At 37.1% G+C, this 19,343-nt stretch overlaps 1 protein-coding gene and 1 pseudogene across 3 annotated transcripts in view; one reads left to right on the top strand and one right to left on the bottom strand.

The window, feature by feature from the left end:
- Nucleotides 1–19,343, bottom strand: part of Aplf (aprataxin and PNKP like factor) — a 108,357-nt gene that overhangs the window by 25,619 nt on the left and 63,395 nt on the right. For 2 of the 3 annotated variants that reach the window (XM_047522484.1, XM_047522482.1), the window contains one exon: nucleotides 11,842–11,963. In XM_047522484.1, the coding sequence (XP_047378440.1) occupies nucleotides 11,842–11,963 (122 nt within the window). Of the gene's footprint in view, nucleotides 1–11,841; nucleotides 11,968–19,343 lie in introns of all 3 variants that reach the window. The other variant, XM_047522481.1, reaches the window with a different exon arrangement.
- Nucleotides 17,494–18,648, top strand: LOC124963055 (glyceraldehyde-3-phosphate dehydrogenase-like; annotated as a pseudogene).

Raw genomic sequence — 19,343 nt, 5'->3', positions numbered from 1 at the left:
TCTACAAAGGGAAGCTTTAGGGCTAAGAAGATAGAGTTCTGCCTCTCAAAAGTCTAGAAAAGTCATAAAAGAACAAACCAAAGGGAGATGGAATTTTACTAAAACCTCAACCTGGCTATTTTATTTAACTCTCTGACTGGAAAGAGTGATTAGGATTTACCAAGTAGTTACCCTCACTAACGTCTGATAACATCTAGATTTCTTACAGTTGTTTTTGTATACAATGTTAGAATTATAATTTAAAAATATGACACATGAACCAGATGTGGTGGCATATGACTATAATCCCAGCAACTCAGGCAGCTAAGGCAGCTTGCAAGTTCAAAGCCAGCCTCAGCAACTTCATGAGGCCCTAAGCAACTTGGTGAGACACTGTCTTCAAAATACAAAATAAAAAGGGTTGGGATATAGCTCAATGATAAATTGCCCCTGGGTTAAAGCCCCACCACAGCACCCCAAAACAAAAAAAAACAAAACAGAAAGGGCTAGGGATAAGGCTCAGTGGTTAAGTGCCCCTTGGTTCAATCCACAGTACCAAAAAAGAAAAAAAAAAAAAAAAAAAAAGAAAGAAGAAGAAAAGAAAAATACTGGATAAAAATAGGTAGCCAGGTACAGTGGCTCATGCCTCTAATCCCAGCAGCTCAGGAGGCTGTGGCAGGAGGATTTCAGGTTTAAAGCCAACCTCAGCAACTTAGCAAGACCCTGCCTAAAAACAAATAAACAAACAAAATTAAAAATGGGCTGGCGATATGGCTCAGGAGTTCAGTTCCACTGGGTTCAATCCCTGGTACCAATAAGTAAATAATAATAAAGTCTTTTGAGTTAATGTTTACATGTAAAATATATGATGACAATAATGATAAAAAAAAGGAAGAAGAGGAAATAAATGGAATTAAACTGACAAAAGGTTATCACACTGTTAGGGAAATGGTCAAAATATCAGTAGTAAGGTAGAATGCAGTAAATCATGGATATCTATTGAAATTTTATGTAAACTAAAATTCAACAGAGGGGAAAAAACTGGAATAAAAATAGTTATCTCAAAAGAAGTTGGGCAAAGAAGAGTAAAGAATACAGAATATGTGGGACAAATAGAAAACCAATAGCAAGAAAGAAAAATTTAAAAATATCAGTAATTATATTAAATGTAATTGGACTAAATACTTCATCTAAAAGAGACTATCAGACTGGATTAAAAATAAATACCTGGGGCTGGGGATATAGCTTAGTTGATAGAGTGCTTGCCTCACAAGCATAAGGCCTTGGGTTCAATTCCCAGCATGGCAAAAAAATAATACCAGTGAGCCAACTATATGCTATTTATAAGAGGTGTGCTTTAAATATTAAGGACACAGACTGAAAGTAAAAGAATGAAAAAAGTTATCACAAAAAATAGCCAGTGAAAGCTGTGTAACACAGAAGAAACAGGAGAGCCATTTCCAGTCATGACAGGGAAGACCATATCAGACCAACATTCTCACAGGTAACAATTGTACTCTTAAAAAATATGCAAAAAATAATAATTACAAGGAAGTGTTTAGCTACCAACAGCAGGCATGCCGAAACTGAAAAGTCAATTTGTAGCAGAGAGGAATAGTTCTGAGTTAATTTTCCATTTTTATAACTTTTCCAATGAGGAGAAACTTCAGTTGGTGCATTAAGAAAAACTGACAGAATTAAGGAAACATTGAACAAACCTGAAACGAGAAGAGATTTTAACATTCCTCTCTCAGTAATTAACAAATCATCTCCTCGCCCCTCTACACACACACACAAAATCAGTAAGGATATAAAAAATCTGAAGAAAATGATAACCATTTGACCAAATTGACATTTATAGAATCTTACTTTAAGTAACTGCAGAATATACACTTAAATGCCGATGGTATATTCAACAAAGATAGGCTATATGCTAGGCCTAAATAAACCTTAATACATTTCCAAAGATTTAAATTCAAAAGAGAACATTATATAGTGACATATAATTAAATTATAAATCAATAATACTACTAGATGTTAGAGCAATCCCCAAATATTTGTAAATATCAGACAAAGTAGACTTTAAGGTATAATCACTTTAGAGACTAAGAGGGATGTAATCAAGCAATTTTTATAATTTTTAGAATGGATATCTAGTTAAACCTCCAGCTCTAACTACAAGTTATTAGTAAATACAGGGGAACAAATGTTAGCCTTTTAATACAATAATTAAAATCTGAACTATGGAATAATCCTCAGAATAAATGACTAGCTTTCTTCAAAAACAAATTGCAAGGAAAAAAAACCTGAAGATGAACCTATTCAATTACATGGCCATTTTTGTCATATAAGTACCTTAATTGGATACTGATTCAAGGAAATAAAGTTTTTAAAATATTAAAATGTTATAAGGGAATGTGGATATTTGACAGGATATTAAATGATATTAAAGATTCATTTAAAAATGGTGTTATCATATGTTTTTAGAGATACATGCAAATATACCTATGGATCAAATGTAATAAAAACATGAGCTTCAGAGATTTGTTTCAAAATAACATAGGAACAGGAACAGCAAGTAATGGGGGTGGGGGGAGGTGAAATAAAATAGTTTCAAGGACCCCCCCTGGACCACTATGCGGAGGTGGGTGGGTCGCAATGGCAGAGCTAGCTGGCCAGCGGGCCGGCCTGCCTGACCCCACACCAAGGTCAGACGCCATCACTGAGCAACCCGCCCGACCACCATGCCGAGGTTGGTTGCCATAGCGGAGCGAGCTGGTGGGCAAGCCAGCCCGCCTGACCCCAAGACTGAGGTCGGACACCATCACTGAGCAACCCCGCCTGACCCCCACACCAAGGTTGGATGCCATTGCTGAGCCTGCCTGCCTGCCCCTCCTGCTACTGCTGAGGGACACACCAATTGCCTCTGTGCTGACTCGGCAACCCTCGCTGGGGCTCCCCAGCTTCTTTATAGGCTGGTGCAGGCATTTTGAATCATTCCTGAGGGCGTGGCCATCATCCTTGGAAGGGCGGTTCCGACACCTACGGGAGACTGCAGGACCTTTGATAGGACCCAGGAGTCAAGAAGAGGAAGTATTGAGACACTCGGGACCAACTCAGAGCCACCGGGTGAGTCTCTTCCACTGGGCAGGCTCCCCCGAGGGGGAAGTAGTCCGGAAATGCAGGGAACTTTGTGGAGTAGAGTGGCCCACTGAGACTCCCCTGCTCGATCCGTGAAACCGGTCAACCAGGAGTATTGCGGAGGAGGGCAGCACAGTGAAAGGCTTCGTAGCAGAGTGAGGGTCCCAGGCTCAGGTGGCAGGACCAGACTGCAGGCAGCTTCTCAGAGGAGGGCCGCACAGCAAGAGGCTTAGGCACAGGGTGAGGCTCCCTGGCCTAGGCGGTAGCTCCAGTCCCCAGAGAACGTAGCAGAGGAGGGCCACTCAGCAAGGGAGTCCCTCGCAGGACCAGGCTCCCCAGCCCAGGAAGTAGGTCCAGACCCCTGGGAATGTCACAGAGGAGGTATATCCAGTCCAGGTGGTAGTTCTGGACCGAAGGGAACTTCTCTGAGGACAGCTGCCCAGCGAAACTTCCATACTGGGTGAGTCTTCCCCGTTGGGCGAGGCTTTCCCACCAGGGCAGTAGAACCAGAGATACAGGCCCAGACCAGACATGCCACAGTTTTCAGTCTATACCCCTTTTGGCTGACCATCAGTAAACAAGTGGAGGCGCCTCTGCCCACTGACAGGGAATATACCCCGCCTGAAGGCCACCACCCCTAGAGGGGCAGCTTCCTTGTGAAGCACTGCATTATCAAGTTTGTCTAAGACTTCAGGCTACTGAAGGCTAGGAGGTGAGTTATTGGAAATCTACAGGGACAATATTAGTCAACAGAGGAAATCTGCAATAACTCAGAGTTTCACTACTAGAGGGGTAGATACCTGAGCAATAAGAGAAAACAAGGGAAGAAAATGTCCCAAACAAACCTAGATGCTACAGCAACAAAATCCAATGACAGCATGGCAGAAGAAATGTTAGAAAGGGAGTTCAGAATGTACATAATTAAAACAATCAGGGAAGCAAATGAGGAGATGAGAGAGCAAGTGTAGGCTTTGAATGATCGCACCACTCAACAATTAAAAGAGCAAATGCAGGAAGCAAAAGATCATTTCAATAGAGTTAGAGATATTGAAAAAAAAAAAAAAAACCAAACAGAAATCCTTGAAATGAAGGAAACATTAAACCAAATTAAAAACTCCATAGAAAGCATAACCAATAGGATAGAACATCTGGAAGACAGAACCTCAGACACTGAACACAAAATATTTAACCTTGAAAACAAAGTTGACCAAACAGAGAAGATGGTAAGAAATCATGAACAGAATCTACAAGAATTATGGGATATCATGAAGAGACAAAATTTAAGAATTACTGGGATTGAGGAGGACACAGAGAAACAAACCAAAGGAATGAACAATCTATTCAATGAAATAATATCAGAAAATTTCCCAAATCTGAAGAATAAAATGGAAAATCAAATACAACAGGCTTATAGGACTCCAAATATACAAAATTACAATAGACCCACACCAAGGCACATTATAATGAAAATATCTAACATACAAAATAAAGACAGAATTTGAAAGGTTGCAAGAGAAAAAAATCAAATTACATTCAGGGGGAAACCAATATGGATATCAGCAGATTTTTCAACCCAGACCCTAAAAGCTAGAAGGGCCTGGAACAACATTTTTCAAACTCTGAAAGAAAACAGATGCCAATCAAGAATCTTATGCCCACCAAAACTTACCTTCAGATTTGACAATGAAATAAAATCCTTCAATGATAAACAAAACCTAAAAGAATTTACAAAAAGAAAGCCAGTGCTACAAAACATTCTCAGCAAAATATTCCATGAAGAAGAGACGAAAAACAACAATGTAAATCAGCAAAGGGAGGAACTACCCTAAAGGAACAGCCAAATAAAGGAGAAACCAAATCATGTCAAAAAAAATAAAAATAAAAATGAGCCAAATGAATGGGAATACAAATCATATCTCAATAATAACCCTGAATGTTAATGGCCTGAACTCATCAATCAAAGGACATAGACTGGCAGATTGGATTAAAAAGAAAGATACAACAATGTGTTGCCTGCAAGACACACATCTTATAGAAAGAGATACCCACAGACTAAAGGTGAAAGAATGGGAAAAAACATACCGTGCACATGGACTCAGCAAAAAAGCCGGAGTATCCATCCTCATATCAGATGTGGACTTCAAACCAAAGTTAGTCAAAAGGGATAAAGAAGGACATTTCATACTGCTTAAGGGAAGCATAAATCAGCAAGACATAACAATCATAAATATCTATGCCCCAAACAGTGGCTCATCCATGTATGTCAAACAAATCCTTCTCAATTCCAGAAATCAAATAGACCACAACAAAATAATACTAGGTGATTTTAACACACCTCTCTCACCACAGGACAGATCCTCCAAACAAAAATTGAACAAAGAAACCACAGATCTCAATAATACAATCAATAATTTGAACTTAACGGACATATATAGAATATACCATCCAAAAAACAGTGAATACACTTTCTTCTCAGCAGTACATGGATCCTTCTCTAAAATAGACCATATTTTATGCTACAAAGTTAATGTTAGCAAATACAAGAAGATAGAAATACTACCTTGTATTCTATCAGATCATAATGGATTGAAATTAGAAATAAATGACAGAATAAAAAACAGAAACTACTCCAACACCTGGAGATTAAGTAATACACTACAGTATGATGAATGGATAACAGAAGACATCAGGAGGGAAATTAAAAAATTCTTAGAGGTAAACAAGAACAAAGGTACATCATACCAAAATCTCTGGGACACTATGAAAGCAGTACTTAGAGGAAAATTTATTTCATGGAGTGCATTCAATAAAAGAAGAAAAAAAATCAACAAATAAATGACCTAATACTATAGCTCAAAGTCCTAGAAAAAGAAGAACAGATCAACACCAAAATTAGTAGAAGACAGGAAATAGTTAAAATCAGAGCTGAAATCAATGAAATTGAAACAAAAGAAACAACAGAAAAAATGACAAAATAAAGAGTTGGTTCTTTGAGAAAATAAACAAAATTGATAAACCCTTAGGCACACTAACAAAGAGAAGGAGAGAAAAAGGAGAGATAAAACTCAAATTACTAAAATTCGGAATGAACAAGGAAATATCACCACAGATACGAGTGAAATACAAAACATAATTAGAAGCTATTTTGAAAATCTATACTCCAACAAAATAGAAAATCTCAAAGACATCAACAGGTTTCCAGAGACATATGAATTACCTAAACTGAACCAGGAGGACATACACAATTTAAATAGATCAATTTCAAGTAATGAAATAGAAGTCATCAAAAGCCTACCAACAAAGAAAAGTCCGGGACCAGATGGGTTCTCAGCCGAGTTCTACAAAACCTTTAAAGAAGAGCTCATTCCAATACTCCTCAAAGTATTCCATGAAATAGAAGAGGAGGGAACCCTCCCAAACTCATTCTGTGAAGCCAATATCACCCTGATACCTAAATCAGACAGAGACACATTGAGGAGAGAAAATTTCAGACCAATATCCTTAATGAACATTGATGCAAAAATTCTCAACAAAAACTTAGCAAATCGCATACAAAAATATATTAAAAAGATAGTGCACCATGATCAAGTGGGTTTTATCCCAGGGATGTAAGGTTGGTTCAACATTAGGAAATCGATAAATGTAATTCACCATATCAACAGACTTAAAGTCAAGAATCAAATGATTATTTCAATAGATGCAGAAAAAGCATTTGATAAAATACAGCATCCCTTCATGCTCAAAATACTAGAAAAAATAGGGATAGTGGGAACATTCCTCATCATTGTAAAGGACATCTATGCTAAGTTCATGGCCAATATCATTCTAAATGGTGAAAAACTGAAAGCATTCCCCCTAAAAACTGGAACAAGACAGGGATGCCCTTTTTCACCACTTCTATTCAACACTGTCCTCGAAACTCTAGTCAGAGCAATTAGACAGAGCAAAGAAATTAAAGGGATATGAATAGGAAAAGAAGAACTTAAACTATCCCTGTTCACTGATGACATGATTATATATTTAGAGGAACTAGGAAATTCCACCAGAAAACTTTTAGAATTCATAAGTGAATTCAGTAAAGTAGCAGGATATAAGATCAATGCTCATAAATCCAATGCCTTTTTATACATAAGTGATGAATCTTCAGAAAGAGAAGTTAGGAAAACTACCCCATACACAATAGCTTCGAAAAAAATAAAATACTTGGGAATCAATCTAACGAAAGCGGTGAAAGACCTCTACATAACGAGAACTACAGAACACTAAAGAAAGAAATTAAAGAAAACCTTAGAAGATGGAAAGGTCTTCCATGTTCTTGGATAGGTAGAATTAGTATTGTCAAAATGATCATACTACCAAAAGTGCTATACAGATTCAATGCAATTTCAATTAAAATCCCAAAGATGTACCTTATAGAAATAGAGCAAGCAATCATGAAATTCATCTGGAACAATAAGAAACCCAGAATAGCTAAAGCAATCCTTAGCAGGAAGAGTGAAGCAGAGGTATCGCAATACCAGACCTTCTACAAAGCAATAGTAACAAAAACCTACTACAAAGCAATAGTAACAAAAACGGCATGGTATTGGTACCAAAATAGACAGGTAGATCAATGGTACAAAATAGAGGACACGGACATAAACCCAAATAAATACAATTTTCTCATACTAGACAAAATCAACAGATATATGAAAAAATGTTCAACATCTCTAGTAATAAAGAGAAATGCAAATCAAAACTACCCTAAGATTCCATCTCACCCTAATTAGAATGGTGATTATCAAGAATACAAGCAACAACAGGTGTTGGTGAGGATGTGGGGAACAAAGGTGCCAAAAATATGCAATGGAGAAAAGACAGCCTCTTCAACAAATGGTGCTGGGAAAACTGGAAATCCACATGCAGCAGAATGAAACTAAAACTCTATCTCTTACCCCATTCAAAACTCAAATCAAAATGGATCAAGGACCTTGAAATCAGACCAGAGACTCTTCATCTTGTAGAAGAAAAAGTAGGTCCAAATCTTCAACATGTCGGCATAGGATCAGACTTCCTTAACAGGACTCCCAGAGCACAAGAAATAAAAGCAAGAATCAATGACTGGGATAGATTCAAACTAAAAAGCTTTTTCTCAGCAAAGGAAACTATCAGTAATGTAAAGAGAGAGCCTACAAGAGTGGGAGAAAATCTTTGCCACTCATACTTCAGATAGAGCACTAATCTCCAGAATATATAAAGAACTCAAAAAACTCTACACCAAGAATACAAATAACCCAATCAACAAATGGGCTAAGGAAATGAACAGATACTTCTTCACAGAAGATCTACAAGCAATCAACAGATATATGAAAAAATGTTCAACATCTCTAGTAATAAGAGAAATGCAAATCAAAACTACCCTAAGATTCCATCTCGCCCCAATTAGAATGGCGATTATCAAGAATACAAGCAACAACAGGTGTTGGCGAGGATGTGGGGAAAACGGTACACTCATACATTGTTGGTGGGGCTGCAAATTAGTGCAGCCACTCTGGAAAGCAGTGTGGAGATTCCTTAGAAAACTTGGAATGGAACCACCATTTGATCCAGCTATCCCACTCCTCGGCCTGTACACAAAGGACTTAAAATCAGCATACCACAGAGATACAGCCACATCAATGTTCATAGCTGCTCAATTCACAATAGCCAGATTGTGGAACCAACCTAGATGTCCTTCAATTGATGAATGGATAAAGAAACTGTGGTATATAAATATACAATGGAATATTACTCAGCCATAAAGAATGATAAAATTATGGCATTTGCAGGCAAAGGGATGAAATTGGAGAATATCATGCTAAGTGAGATAAGCCAGTCTCAAAAAACCAAAGGACGAATGATCTCGCTGATAAGTGGATGATGACACATGGGGGGTGGGAGGGGGGCAAGGATGGAGGAAGAAGGGACTGTATAGCGGGAAAAGAAAGGTGAGAGGGGTGGGGAGAAGGAAAAAAATAACAGAATGAATCAAAAACTATTACCCTAGGAAAATGTATGATTACACAAATGGTATGTCTCTACTTCATGTACAAACAGAGAAACAAGATGTATCCCATTTGTTTACAATAAAAATACATTTTAAAAAAATAATAGTTTCAATTCACCAATGATTAAAAATGTGTGATAGATTCACTGGAACTTATTTTACATTCTCTCCATTTGTGTGTATATACAAAATTCCCTATTACAAATTTTTTTTCTAAATGAAAAGTCATATCACCATAGTGCCACGAATTATGACTTGAGCTGTGAAAAACCATTTTGGAGCAAAAATGCAAATATGTAAAAATATATCATAATTCCCTCTATTTATTTACTTTAAGCTTTTTTGTAGTTGTAGATGGACAGAATGCCTTTATGTGTTTATTTTTATGTGGTGCTAAGGATCCAACCCTGTGCCTCGCACATGCTAGGCAAGCACTCTGCCACTGAGCTATAGCCCCAGTCCAAACCCCTCTATTTATATTTGAAGTTCTGCTGTTTTTTTTCTGGCTTGTACTCTGTTAACAGTCTTACTACTTTATCTTTGTGCTCACACTGCACTGTTTTAATCACCATAAGGTAAAAGAAGTCCTGCCACCTGTTCTTCATTATTTAAGATTGTCAAGATTACTTTTTAGGGTCTATACACAACCATAATAATTTTAGAATCGCATTATAATTTTTTAAGCAAAGAGCACTGGGATTTTGAATGAATCTGCATAGAAATCAATTTGAGGGAAACTTTCATCTTAACAATCTTGAATCTGTGAATCATAAAAACTCCCATCTTTATAACTGCTTATATATTTCTCAAATTTTTTTCTCATTGATATTTACAGTTTTCTCCAAAGAGGTTTTCAACTTTATATTTATTACTAAGAACTTTATACTTTTTGATATAGTTACCTTAAATTTTTTTTATTTTATAACTGGTTGGCACTGGAATATAGAAATAAAGTTGGTCTTGTACATTGATCTCTCAATCCAAAAGCCTTGCTAAATTCTTATTAATATTTATAACTCATCAGTAGATAATTTTGCATTTCCTATGTGTACAATAATACCATATGTGAACATCAGTTTTATTTCTTTCTTTCTAATTCTTATCTATTTTCCTTTTCCCGTCTTCCTATACTGCTTTGAATCTCCAGGACAATGATGAATTGAAGTAATAACGACAGGCATTCTTGTCACATTTTTTACTTCAGAAAGGAAATCTTTAATATTTTACTTCTAAGTATGATATTTTTTCTTTTTTAAGATATCCTTTATATTAAAGATGTTACCTTTTGTCCCTATTTTGTAGTGAATTGTGATCACCAATGAATACTGATTTTTGTCAGGGTTTTGTTTTCTTTTTCAATCACACAATTATTGGGATCGCCATATAACTTTTCTACTTACTCAGACGACAATTGCAGATTACATTATTTTTTAATGTAAAACAAAATATTCATTCATTCCTAAGACAAATCCCATTTGGTTGTTTTATAGTTTCTTTTTTATTTATTGCTTGATTCACTTAATTTTTTCAGAATTCTTAGACCTACATTCAAAAGTAAGTTTATCCATTTTTTTATTATTCTTGCTGGGTTTTGGATGAGTTGGAGAATATGCCCTTTTATCTTCTTTTGGAATAGTTTATGTAAAACTTGAGTTCCTTCTTTAAATATTTAGTATGACTTGCCTTTAAAGCCAAATGGATATATCACTTCTTTGGAAGGGTTTTAATTATGTATTCAGTTTCTCTAAAGCAAAAGAATTATTTCATTTTCCATTTTCTTCTTATGTCTGTTTCTTAAATAAGTTTTGTTTTTCTAGGAATTTGTTCATTTCTCCAAAATTTTAGCTTTTTTAGCAAGGTTGATCATAATATTGTTTTATTCTTTGCAGGATACTATTTTTGCTGGAATGGAAGACTTACTTTTCGAATGATAAAGTGTAAGCCTTTTGATTCTTCTTTCCAAACTCAGAAGCCTGTTTTGACATCTTACTGAAAACCACAATCACAACTTCAGGCTGGCTAGTAATTTCAATAATCTATATTCAAATTTATCTACAAAAGATGGCTGTCTGGCATTAAAGCTCTCTTGGGTTGGAATCACTACTGCTTTCTGTGGAAGTTTGGGTCAATTCACATTCACTCATTCATTAAACAAAGTTGCAGAATACCAAGCATAAGGATCTTTGCTCTCAAGATATCTGGGAGACACTCTGGTAAAGAAGCACAATCCAAGAGGAGTACAAGATGCTACAGAAGCAGAGAAGACAGGTACTCTTACTCCTCTTTTCCAATTTGAGTTTTATTTGGCAAGGATGGTGGTGTGGTAGAAGCTAAGAAGGCAGAGGAAGGGCCTGAAGGGTACAGCTCAGTGGTAGAGCACTTGCTTAGCACACATGACGCCCTAGACTCAACTCCAGAAACCAGAGAGGGGAGAAGGTACACAAAGAGCTTTGAAATGATCTGATTTGCATCTTACAAAGTAATAAATGAAGAAAATTTTCTGGCATGTATAAGGTTTATAACTATTTAGAACGATCTAAAAAGAAGCACAATCCTAATCCTACCTATTAACAAAATGAAATCTATAATCAAAAACTGAAAGTTAGAGCTTGAGATGAGAAGCTGCTCAGTTTGTTCTGGATAAATAAGAGAGTTTCAGAGTGAGGGAACAGAGTCAAACATTTCAACTTACATACCTATAACAAGATGCTCCATAGGGGCATTCAGGTCGGTCATCTGTCTCGTCTTGATCTGTGACTTGTACACCTCCATAATCACTATCACCAGGGTGGCTGAAGTGTTGAAAATGGACAGGATTCTTCCTATGACGGTACAAATATACTATTAGAAAAAATAATTAATAGGATATGGTAGATATTTTAGTGGATGTAGCAGGAAATCAAGCAATAAACATCTGATTGTTCCAGAACAGGAACCAACTTACTAACCTATGGCATAAACATGGATGACATTAATGTAATGTTGATGACATAAAACTGATGACATCTAGTCAGTTCGGGACTAGATGGAAATGCAATAAATTTCTCAAAAGTCATGAATATCAAAAGACAATTTGTAAACATATAGCCCACATATGTATTAATATTTGTATTAAGTATATAAATACCATAAGCATATACAGCATTTAAAGACTTTTAATAAAGTGAACACAACTATGCACCATCTGCTAAGATAAAAACAAGAACATTACCAATATTCTACAAAGTCCCCATGTACCCTTTTCAATCATCAAACCCACTTCACTACACAAAGTTAACTATCTTGTCTTCTAAAAGTGTTTTTCTAACTCAGTTCTCTTTAATAAAATTATTAAAATTGGAAAGAGCTCATGTTTATGTAGGTTATTTACCCTATTTGAAAAAAATGAGAAATTGGAAAAATACATTTATTTTAAAATAACTATAATAAACCTTTTACAAATTATCACAAATAACATATCTTAATACAAATGATCCTTACAGGCAAAAAATTTACAGAAATATAACACCTGTCTTAAGAGATGGCATCTGACTATCTTTTTCTGCATTCAATCATTAACAATAACACACATTATATGTCTTCTGAGAAAGTCTATGATATACCTGTGAGAGAAAAACATGAAAAAGAACACACAAAAAGTCTGGGTATAATTGTTAAAATAGCTTTGACCTATCAGATTTCCCAAGTGTTTTGGGGGACTTCCAGGGGTTTCTGGATTATACTCTAAACAGTGGTATTATAAAACAATGGATCAATGTTATTTGATTTTGAACTTAAATGGAAATATATAGCCTAACTTTTTTATATTTATATGATTAATACATATTGTTACACTGTAGAAGTAATTTTCATTACTGAGTATTATTCCATTTTATAAAGCTGTTAGTTTATCCATTAATACTCCTGATGAACTTTTGAGTTCACTTACTAACTTACACAAATGACACTACAATAAGTATTCTGAAATAAGCCTTTTGGTGCACACAGAATGCATTTTTCTGAACATATAGTTAGGAGTGGTCATAATATATGTGTTTGCTCAGGTTTGATAAATACTGCCAAATTTCCAAAATGATTGTATCAATTTTCACTTCTACCAATAGTCATTAGAGTTTTAGGTTTTCAACAATCTCACCAACATTCGTTGTGTTTTCTGTTTTTGTTTTTTTGTTTGCAGGTATAATTTATAGCATAAATTGACAAACTATGGAAAGTAGGCCAAATCTGGCCCACTGTCTTTTAAATTTTTTACTAAAATAACAGTATAAAATTTACCATGTTAACTATTTGAAGTGTATACCTCAGTAGTGTGTGAAGCATATTCACATTAAGTATGGCCAATTCCCCCGTTTTTTTGTTTGTTTGTTTGTTTATTTTGAGGAGCAGATTTATTTCTCTGATTTATTGAACAAGAGTCAAACTTCAAAGCATTAAATAAGGAAAAGAAAACCTGGTAAGCAGCACTGGAGGCAATGCTTTTAAAAAAATAAAGACAAAATGAGACCTTTTGGACCTGGGGGGCTGGTGACATCCAACATTTTCATGAGATACAAAAAGGCAAGTGATTTCTGACAGACATCAGGGTCATGTGCAAGAATCCACAGGAGACCCAAACCTGCATTTCCAGCCTCTGGGCCAAAGGGGGCCAACCCCCAAGTCTGACCTGCTGTGTGCGGAAAGGCGTTGGTTAAAACACGAGCAAGAGTGGAGTGGTTTTCCCCAACCTTCATATTCCAAAAGCAAACAATTCCAGGGGGGACACGGGCATAAAGTCCTGCCCACATCGCACCTCCCACCATTAAAAATGCAGGATCCAAGCAGAGGTGGCAATCCCCCCCAATTTTTTCATCCTGCAAAACTGAAAATCTGTATCCATTAAAGAACAACTCCCCATTTGCCCTACCCCCTGACTTCGGTAACTACCATCCAATTTGTTTTTATGAATGTGACTATTCTAGATGCTTCATAATTAGTTGAATCATACAGTATTTGTCTTTTTGTGACTGACTTATTTCACTTAGCATAATATCCTGAAAGTTCATCCACACTGCAGCATGTGTCAGATTTTCCCTCCATTTTAAGGCTGACTATTCCATTGTTTGTAGACACCACATTTTTTTCACTTGTTTATCCACTCATAGACATCTGTGCCCCATCAACCTCTTAGCCATTACGGGTGTGCAGACAACTCTTTGAGATCCTGCTTTCGATTGTTTGGAATATATACCTAGAAGCAGAATTGCTCTATCATATGGTATTTCTATTTTCAATTTTTTGAGGAAATTCAATTGTTTTCCACAGAGGCTGCACCTGTTAATATTCTCACCGATGGTACACAAGGGTTCCAAACTCCACATTCTTACCTACATTTATTATTTTCTGCCTTGTTGTTTTTGATAGTGGCTGCCCTAATAGGTGTTGAAGGATATCGCACTGTGGCTTTGATTTGCATTTCCTTAATTATCAGTGATGCTGATCATCTTTGCATATGCTTACTGGTTATCTGTATGTATTCTTTAAAGAAATGTCCACTTTCTAATTGGGTTATTTTTGGGTTGAAGTTGTATGAGTTCATTATGTTCTGGAAGTTAACCCTTTCTAAAACTTATAAATACATATTTCCTTTTCTCATTGGTGCATATTGATTACACAAAATGTGGCACATTCATACATGTATCTAACATAATTTCACCAATTTCACTCCCCAGTATCTTCCCCTGCTCTCCTCCCTCTCCCTCCTCCCTTCCTCTACCCTAAAGATCTCCCTCCTTCTATTTTCGTGAGTTCCTTTTTTTTTTTTTCTTCCTGTTTTCTCCCTAGCTTCCACATGTGAGAGAAAACATATAGCACTTATCTTTCCAAGTCTGGCTTTTTTTGCTTAACATAATGCTCTCTAGTTCTATCCATTTTCCTGCAAATGTCATAATTTCACTCTTCTTTATGGCTGAATAAAGCTGCAGCATGTATATATACCACATTTTCTTTAGCCATTCATCTGCTGGCCACCTAAGCTTGTTCCATAATTTGGCTACTATAAATTGTGATGCTATAGTCATGGGAATGCATATATCTCTAAAGTGTACTGTCTTTAATTCTCTTTGATAAATACCAAGGCGCAGTATAGCTGGACCATTATGGGAGTTCTACTTTAAATTTTTGAAATCATACCTACTGATTTCCACAGTGACTGTACTAACTACATTACCATAAAAAGTGTAAAAAGCATTCCTTTTTTTCCTGCATCCTCACTAGTATTTATCCTTACTTGTATTCTTGATAACTACTATTCTGATTGGAGTGAGATATAATCTCAGTATAGTTTTGATTTGCATTTCTTTTTAATTTTTATTTTTACAGACTACATTTTGATTCATTGTACACAAATGGGGTACAACTTTTCATTTCTATGGTTGGACATAATGTAGATTCACACCATTCATGTAATCATACATGTGCATGGGGTAATACTGTTTGTCTTAGTCTACTATCTTTCCTTCTCCCACCCCCTCCCACCCCACTTTCCTCTACACCATCCAAAGTTCCTCCATTCTTGTCCCCAACAAGCACCCCCCCCCCCATTATGTATCATCATCCATTTATCAGAGAAAGCATTCAGCTTTTAGTTCTTTGGGCTTGGCTTATTTCACTTGGCATGATATTCTCCAACTCCATTCATTTACCAGCAAATGCCATAATTTTATTCTTCTTTATGGCTAATATTCCACTGTGTATATATACCTCAGGTTCTTTATCCATTCATCAACTGAAGGGCATCTAAGTTGGTTCCACAATCTAGCTATTGTGAATTCAGCAGCTATGAACATTGATGTAGTACATCACTGTAGTATGCTGATTTTAAGTCCTTTAGGTATAAACCAAGGAGTGGAATAACTGGGTCATATGGTGGGTACATTCCAAGTTTTTTTGAGGATTCTCCATACTGCTTTCCAGAGTGACTGTACCAATTTGCAACTCCATCAGCAATATATGAGTGTGCCTTTTCCCCCATGTCCACACCAACACTTATTATTGTATAATAAGCATTATAAATTTTGGAAATTAGTGCTCTGTCTGAAGTGTGTGAGGAAAAGATTTTCTCCCACTCTGTTGGCTCTCTTTTCACATTATTGATTGTTTCCCTTGCTGAAAAAAAGCTTTTTAGCTTGAATCCATCCCATTTATTGATTCTTGCTTTTATTTCTTATTCTCTGGGGAGTCTTATTAAGGAAGTCTGGTCCTAAGCCAACATGAAGAAGATTTAGAACTCCTTTTTCTTCTATTTGGTGAAGGGTGTCAGGTCTATTCCTAGATCCTTGAGTCACTTTGAGTTGAGTTTTGTACAGGGTGAGAGATAGAGGTTGAATTTCATTTTACTGCATATGGATTTCCAGTTTTGCCAGCACCATTTGTTGAAGAGGCTTTCTTTTTCTCCATAGTATGTTTTTGGCACCTTTGTCTAGTGTGAGATAACTGTACTTATGTGGGTTTGTCTCTGTTTCTTCTATTCTGTACCATTGGTCTACTCGTCTATTTAATTAGAAGCTACTTTGAAAATCTATGCTCCAGCAAAATAGAAAATCCGGAAGACATCGACAAATTTCTAGAGACATATTTCTAGATCCTCCCAAACTGAACCAGGAGGACATACACAATTTAAACAGAACAATTTCTAGAAATGAAGTAGAAGAAGCCATCAAAAGCCTACCAACCAAGAAAAAAGCCCGAGACAAGACAGATTCTCAGCTGAGTTCTACAAGACCTTTAAAGAAGAACTTATACCAATACTCCTCAAAGTATTTCATGAACTAGAAAAGAAGGGAACTCTTCCAAATTCATTCTATGAAGCTAGTATCACTCTGATACCATAACCAGACAAAGACACATGAAGGAAAGAAAACTTTAGACTAATATGTCTGATGATTACAGATGCAAAAATCCTTAACAAAATTCTGGCAAACTGCATACAAAAACATATTAAGAAGATAGTGCACCTCAATCAAGTGGGGTTCATCCCAGGGATGCAAGATTGGTTCAACATCTGGAAATCAATAAGTGTAGTTCATCACATCAATAGACTTAAGGTTAAGAATCATATGATTATTTCAATAGATGCAGAGAAAGCATTTGACAAGATACAACACCCCTTCATGCTCAAAACACTAGGAAAAATAGGAATAGTAGGAACATACCTCAACACTGTAAAGTCTATTTATGCTAAGCCCACAGACATCACTCTTAATGGAGAAAAACTGAAAGCATTCCCTTTAAAAACTGGAACAAGCTCTCTGCTCCTCCCGATTTGACAGACAGCTGCTACTTCTCAACTCGTGCAGTGACAGCTGCGTCCCTCAGACACGATGGTGAAGGTCGGAGTGAACAGATTTGGCCTTATTGGGAGCCTGGTCACCAGGGTTGCTTTCAACTCTGGCAAAGTGGATGTTGTTGCCTTCAATGACCCCTTCATTGACCTCAACTACATGGTCTACATGGTCCAGTGTGATTCTACCCATGGTAAATTCCATGGCAGAGTCAAGGCTGAGAATGGGGAGCTGGTCATCAATGGAAAGTCCATCTCCATCTTCCAGGAGCAAGATCCCGCCAACATCAAGCGGGGTTATGCTGGTGCTAAGTATGTTGTGGGGTCCCCTGGTGCCTTTACTACCATGAAGAAAGCCGGGGCTCATTTGAAGGGTGGTGCCAAAAGGGTCATCATCTCTGCCCCTTCTGCTGATGCCCCCATGTTGGTGATGGGTGTGAACCACGAGAAGTATGACAACTCTCTCAAGATCGTCAGCAATGCCTCCTGTACCACCAACTGCTTAGCTCCCCTGCCAAGGTCATCCATGACAACTTGGGCACTGTGGAAGGACTCATGACCACAGTCCATGCCATCCCTGCTACTCAGAAGACTGTGGATGGCCCCTCTGCGAAACTGTGGCATGATGGCTGTGAGGCTGCCCAGAATATCATCCCTGCATCCACTGGAGCTGCCAAGGCTATAGGCAAGGTCATCCCTGAACTGAATGGGAAGCTCACTGGCATGGCTTTCCGTGTGCCCACCCCCAACACGTCGGCTATGGATCTGACCTGTCACCTGGAGAAAGCTGCCAAATACGATGACATCAAGAAGGTGGTGAAGCAGGCATCAGAGGGCCCCCTCAAGGGCATCCTGGGCTACATAGAGGACCAGGTCATCTCCTGGGACTTCAACAGTGATACCCACTCTTCCACCTTTGATACTGGGGCTGGCATTGCCTTCAATGACCACTTTGCCAAGCTCATTTCTTAGTATGACAGTGAATTTGGCTACAGCAACAGGGTGATGGACCTTATGGTCCACATGGCCTCCAAGGAGTAAGAGACCCTGGACCATCTGCCCCAGCAAGAACACAGAGAAAGAGAGAGGCCCTCAGCTGGGGAATCCCTGCCCCTAACTCAGTCCCTCAACACACTGAGAATCTCCCCTCCTCCCAATTTCCATCCCAGACTCCCTGAAGAAGAGGAGGGGCTTGGAGAGCCCTACTGTCACATACATACCATCAATAAAGTTCACTGTACCCAGCCCAAAAAAAAAACTGGAACAAGACAGGAATGTCCTCTTTCACGTTTATTCAACATCATTCTTGAAATACTAGCCAGAGCAATTAAGACAGACCAAAGAATTTAAAGGAATACAAATAGGAAAAGAACTCAAGCTGTCACTATTTGCCGATGACAAGATTCTATATTTAGAGGATCAAAAAAACTCCACCAGAAAACTTCTAGACCTAATAAATGAATTCAGCAAACTAGCAGGATATAAAATCAACACACACATATCTAATGCATTTCTATTCATAAGCAATGAATCATCTGAAAGAGATATGAGAAAAACAACTCCATTCACAATAGACTCAAAAAAAAAAATAAAATACTTGGGAATCAATCTAAAAGAAGAGGTGAAAGACCTCTACAATAAAAACTACAGAACATTAAAGAAAGAAAATGAGGAAAAACTTAGAAGATGGAAAAATCTCCCATGTTCTTGGATAGGTAGAATTAATATTATCAAAATGATTATACACATGTGCTATACACATTTAATGCAATTCCAATTAAAATTCCAATGACATTCCTCATAGAAATTGATTTGCATTTCTATGATGGCTTGAGATGTTGAAAATTTTTCATATAATTCTTATGTCTTCTTTTGAGAAGT

This window comes from Sciurus carolinensis, chromosome 13, assembly GCF_902686445.1.
Source record: "Sciurus carolinensis chromosome 13, mSciCar1.2, whole genome shotgun sequence".
Taxonomy (NCBI): Eukaryota; Metazoa; Chordata; class Mammalia; order Rodentia; family Sciuridae; genus Sciurus; species Sciurus carolinensis.
Note: the sequence above shows the minus strand (reverse complement) of the source record. Positions and strands in the feature narration are given on the sequence as shown.